General features: G+C 40.1%; 1 protein-coding gene across 1 annotated transcript in view; it reads right to left on the reverse strand.

Moving 5' to 3' along the window:
* Positions 1-3,200, reverse strand: part of ADCY10 (adenylate cyclase 10) — an 89,438-nt gene extending 86,238 nt beyond the window's left edge. Inside the window, exons 1-2 of the mRNA XM_027977865.3 lie at positions 2,995-3,200; positions 1,220-1,316 (exon numbers count right to left, since the gene is read on the reverse strand). Coding sequence (XP_027833666.2) covers positions 1,220-1,316; positions 2,995-3,177 — 280 coding nt within the window. The 5' untranslated portion in view covers positions 3,178-3,200. The remainder of the gene's footprint in view (positions 1-1,219; positions 1,317-2,994) is intronic.
* Between the last annotated feature and the right edge of the window lie 2,800 nt (positions 3,201-6,000).

Raw genomic sequence — 6,000 nt, forward strand, 5'->3', positions numbered from 1 at the left:
TCTGGATAAAGGAACAGTTTCAGAGAAAGATAAGTAGCATAGAATTGAGACATTGTTGAAATAAATTTCTAGTCCCAAGATAAGCTGCTCCCTATCCAGCATGTCATGTCAGCAAACCAAGACTTAGATTAATTTTTGTGTCCCAGTAAATGCTCCACTTAACCAGAAATGCGATAATCATAGTCAGCCAATCCCTAAATGCCTAGCCAACTCCCAGCCTTCTTCCCGCAAGCAAGACTGACTATATGACCCCAGCCAATCCGATACTTTGTTTGTCTCTTCCTTGTTCTTTGCCCTTCAGCCTTTCCTTGTTATTTACTCTTTACTTCTTGCCTTCCACACCACTTTGCAAGAGACTGTCTACTTCATGAAGTACTAAAGTTTGTTATCACCTAATTGTCCTGCATTCCTCATGCTAGTCCCAGCCCTTCTGGCAGTCATAGGGAAATCCAGCATAGATTAATGGTTCCACAAAATGCGGGTAGAGAAGACCAGACAGTCCAGGACAGATTCCTGGAATCATCAACATTCAAGGAATAGAAAGGGAACTGAAAATGGGTAGTTTGAGGGGTAAAAGCAAAACTAGGAAATAATATTCTTGAACTCAAGGAACGAGGAGAAGATAATACCTAGAAAAGAGAGTGATCTAAAGCCAATCACCTAGTTATGAGGCCTGAAGAGAGGTCAGCTGGTTTGGTAAGTTGATGGCTATTAACACCTTGACATAAATGGTCCCAGGAGACAGGGGGAAAAGTGAACAGAAGCTAGATGTCAGGGACTCGAGACTGACAAGTAGGTGAATATATGCTCTCCACCCTCACCTCATGGTGCATGTAATCAATGTTTATTGAGTGAATAAATAAAAGAGAGGATAGAAGAAGAGGTAGAGACATACAGATTACCCTTGAGAAGTCTGGTGCTGAATGTTAGAAGGGAAAAGTAGGAGTCATAGGTGTTTTTTTCCTTTTATCATGGAGAAGACTTGCAAATGCTTGGAAGATGAGGGGAAGGAGTCACTGCCAAGAGAGAGGCCAAGGACCGAAGGACGGCTTTACTTAGAACAGCTATTGTGGGGATGGGAAGGAGGCCCCTTTGTTTGCTGTGGGACTGTGAGCTGAACTGAAGAAACCAGGCACTTGTAATGGAGCCCTGGGCATTGGTGTAAGACCCTACAGACCACTGGCAGAGGCAACAGCTCTTGAGTATAGAAGGTACTTACTTTTGTGGTCACCAGAAGGATAATAATCCATGAAAGCCATACACTTTGTGAAAAATTCATCAAAGTTAAAAGAAGGGGGTGGTTTTAAGAAAATAACCTAAATTTAAAAAGAGAGAGAAAGGGAGAAGTTTTTGGTTATTCTGAGGGTTGCCTGGTCCTTTGAATATAATTTCTCAACAGAAAGGGCAGGGTTTTGAATGTCCCAGACATGATAATCAGACACTGGCATACTTAAACAGTGAAGAGCTTTAATTTGCATGTAATTACATTAAAAATATCTCTGATTAGTCATTAAGATCTCCATCTTCAGTATATACACAGCAGGCCATTCCAGGGAACAAACCTGTATACTCTTCTACTCTTATAACTTTCTTTTTTTTTTTTTTCTTATTGCTTTACAACATTTTAATTGAAATAACACTTGGTTAAACTGCATACCATATATTTCTTACAAGTGTAAAAGGACAAAAGGTGCTGATGCCCCAAAAGGTATGAGGAACATCACCAGTAATAAAATTCAATTCAAGATCATGAACTCCAAGATATGATACATAGAGAATGGCACAACCTTATTTCCTTAATATTTTTGCCTCCAAAAATGGATAACTTTTAGTCTAATAATGAGAAACTATCAGGCAAAACGAAATCAAGGAACATACACCAAAATAACTGATTTGTGTTAAGTGTCAAGGTCATAAAAAATAAGGAAAAACTTTTATAGATTGCAGGAGACTAAGTTAAAAATAACAGTGCAGTGTGAGATCATGGATAGAATCCTGGAAAATTCACTAAGGACATTAGCGGGAAAACAGGTGAAATCCAAACAAGGCCTTTAATTAGTGAATAGTACACTTTACCAATGTCAGTTTTCAGGTTTTGACTATTGCACTCTGGTTATGAAGAATGTTAACATTTGTGGAAGTTGGCTAATAGATATATGGAAAAACGCTATTGTTTCTGAACTTTTCTGTGAGTCTAAATTTAAAAATTAAAAACAAATTTTAAAGATATAAGTAATGATCGAAGAAGATGGGGGAGCAGGGACATTGCTATCAGCCAGCTAGGTCATGCAGCCATGATGTGTATTACTGGAAGAGTGAGTCGGGGAGGCTAGGAGGGGTGTAGACTGATGCATAGGGCATGGGGTGGGGTTCTCATCTTTGCCAGCAACTTCATGCATTCACCATCTTTTCTTTCCATCTGCCAAGCAGTCCTGTTCCTGGTTCAATTAGCAGCAGAGCTCTCCTTCCTTTCTTTAATCGGCTATATCCCAGGGACAGTTCTGCTTACAGTCCAGCTTCAACTTAACTACAGTGTTTTCTGCTAGGCAGGGCTCAGGGAAAATTCTTTTCCCTCCATAGTCTTTGCTGTCCCTGCTCGCCTCCAGTTCTCATGCTCAGTGATCACTTGCCTTGAGTTAGGAGTGTTGAGGAGAGAACTTGAGGGCCAATGGCAGCCCCCAAAACTATTGTACAACCCTCTGCTCCCAGAAAATAGCCAGGAAATTTTTCATTAAACAAGGGCACTAGTCCCACCAAAGGCCTCCATACCCAAATTCCACATCCTTAGTTACCACAGAAAAGCCTAATCACTTCCTCTTGAACTCACCAGACTTGGTTCCTCCCAGAGGAGATGTCCTGGGCTAATACTTTTTAATCTAACCCAGACTGACCCCATCCAAATCGCCAGCTTCATAGAACCAGTGGCTTTTCTGACAGGAGACCCCTGGCATGGACTGGCATAACTTTATAGACAAGTAGCAGCATCACACCTACCTTAACTGCTCTCTGATCTGGAATCCTCTCAATTTCAATCATGCTCCTGTCACAGAGCTGCCAGCAGTTTGGGGATAGAATGACGTCATTCACCTGTGCCATGTTCTGTGCGAGGCGCACGTCATCTACGGCCTGACCAATCACCAGAAAGTAGTTTCGAGTTTCGTCTCCAAAGACCAACATGCTGATGTGGCCAGCAGCCAGTCCTGGCAGGAAGGCAAGCAAGGGTTTGCATGAGAAGTTTTGGCTTAGTCCCCAGCAGCATGGCTTCTTGGACATTCAGAATCTTGAGCATCTCAGAGAAAAGTCTAGTCTCTAAAATTTTGCGTAGAAATCAATGAATGTCTCTTCTGGGCCCAGGCCTTCCCAGACGGCTTTGCTCCGGAATCTAGAAAGTTAGCTACTTATTGTCCACCTTTTTCTGACAATTAGCTCCCTAGATGGCCCTATCACTCCTCAAAGTTATTTTATTTTTTCTTCAATTTATTTATACTTCAAACTACTTCTTATTTATACCGAGGACAATTTTAATGACTTCTGTTTGGGAAAGATTTGCATTTTATCAGAGATGAGGTTCTAGTTAAAAAGTAACAGGGTGAAATTTCAGGCAACAGATAGGCAAGAAAAGGTTGGAAAAATGAGCAGGTATTTTGACTGCCAAGTGTTCCATCCCAAGAATGTGTCTTCTAGTTGTTTTTAAGTTGAGAGCTGAAGATTTTGGTACCAAAACAACAGAAGACAGAATGTTTTAAAATATGATGTGTGAAAAATGTATGTGTAAATGAGCTGTGATACACAGTTCTTTCAAAGTACCATAATTAACATAATCAAAGGTTGTTTTTTATCTTTGCTCTCGGATGTGCTACTTTGTCAAGACTGAATCCCCCTGATATATACATATACAGGGGGTCTGTTTTCCCTCTGAAGTACATGGATGCCTAGGCTGGTTAGAAGATACTGGTACTTCTTTAATAGCCATTAAGTATGCACCTGAAGGGTCCCCATCATTTTTCAAGAAGAATAATACATCAAAACTCTCTAGGTAGTAAGTTCGAAAGAAATAATTAGTATTAGAACAAATTTGATTTTTTTTTTTAACAGAAGATTTAAAAATCTTGGAAAATTTGAATAACCTAAAGCAGGGGTCCTCAACCTCTAGGATCTAAAGCCTGATGATCTGAGGTGGAGCTGATATAATAATAATAGAAATAAAGTGCACAGTAAATGTAATGCGATTGAATCATCCCGAAACCACGGTCCCCCCACGCAGTCCTTGGAAAAATTGTCTTTCGCAAAACCAGTCCCTGGTGCTAAAAATTTTGGGACTGCTGACCTAAAGAAAGCTGAGAGCAGTTAATTGGATAACCCCTGATCCATCTTCTTATCACCTCTGATGTTCAAGAATTCTAAAGTTTACAGTTAGGTAGACATGAATACCAATAGCACCAGTTGTAACTCATCATTCATACCTATCAGAATTTCATTTCCCACCTGTGAAATAGATCCCACACTGCCAATATATACCTCAGGACTGTGGTAAAGCAGAAATGACACTGTGTCATGTCTGCAATACAATACGGAAATACAGGTGATCGTTATTGTATGTGTGAATTTAAGAAGCCCTCTATTAAGTGGAGCTGTGTTGCAGGCTGACACAGCTGTGTTTTAAGCTTTTCTTGCACATGATTCTTTTTTTTTTTTTTTTTTTTGCACATGATTCTTATGAAGTAAAGGAGGACTAGTCCTAATACATTGTTGAATCTATATAATCACAAGCTGCTCCCTACTGTGCTTAATAATAAGCATTGTTGACAGCAGCAAGACCTAATAATAATAACAGCAATAGTAATGATAAAGAGTATTTTGTGGAGTGGTTGTGCCAGGTACTATTCTAACCATTCAATTTTACTTTTTATAAGAGTTATGAGGTGGATATTAGGAGTTCTCTTAACTGGTAAATGAGGAAACCAAAATTCACCTTCTGGTTAGTCAAAGTTCATGACCTGATGGTGGGCCTGAGTCATGATGTTCCACTGTTTTCTCTTTAGAGGGGAGATTCCTCAGGAGATAGGACTCATACTCAAACTGCTATAGCATCTCTTCTTTCTCAAAAGCTCACATATATGTTTCTCTCTATATATATGTATATATAGAGAGAGATCCTTAATTCCTAGATCAGGGATCAAACCAATCCTCCCTGCATCGAGAGTACAGTGTCTTAACTACTGGACTGCTGAGAAAGTGTCTTAACTACTGGACAACCAGAGCTTACCTATCTTGACTCGGATATCCAGGCCTTCTTCAGACTCCTGGGTCTCAAACAATCCATGAATCTCCAGACTACATTTAATTACCACTGTGATGATGTTTTTCAGCTGCTTCCGCTCCACCTTCCACAGGGCTAGCAGTGCATCACCTTGAAAAGACAGACACAGTGGGGGCTCCTAGCCTGCCCTGGGGTTCCAGTCTGTTTTGTATGAAATCCATACAGAAACTTATTCTTCAAACATTCCTCTACCCAGTCTGCTACCTGCTGCTCTCTCTGAGATGTCTCCTTTGTCAGAGTACAGGAACCTTGGCACTCCTTTCTTACCCCTGCCATCTCAGTAAGCCCCCATACCTGCAAATTTTAAGATGTCTCCTCCAAAAATCAATACTTCTGAGGGAAAAAAAGAAAATAAGATGAAATTAAACTCTGTTTTTTTTCTCTTAATTTATTAAAGTTTCATGTGTACAGCATAACTTTGATTTCTTAAAGCCAATAAAAAGAATCTACCCTTCAACAGTGGGGCAGAAATTAGGTCAAGAGAAGAGCGATTCAGAGATAGGTTTATACTAAAGATGTCTTCTCAGACAAGGCATTTAAACCCAAGGCTCAGACAAGAATGAGAACAGGGAACTGGATTATGTACCTGCTCTGTTTCTGTGAATGCAAAGTAGAAGTTAGGATTTCTCATGAGGCCTGAGGACAGCTACCCTACTCCCATGATAATGAAATGTTCTTTA

The sequence above is a fragment of the Ovis aries genome, chromosome 1 (genome assembly GCF_016772045.2).
Source record: "Ovis aries strain OAR_USU_Benz2616 breed Rambouillet chromosome 1, ARS-UI_Ramb_v3.0, whole genome shotgun sequence".
NCBI classification, from domain to species: Eukaryota; Metazoa; Chordata; class Mammalia; order Artiodactyla; family Bovidae; genus Ovis; species Ovis aries.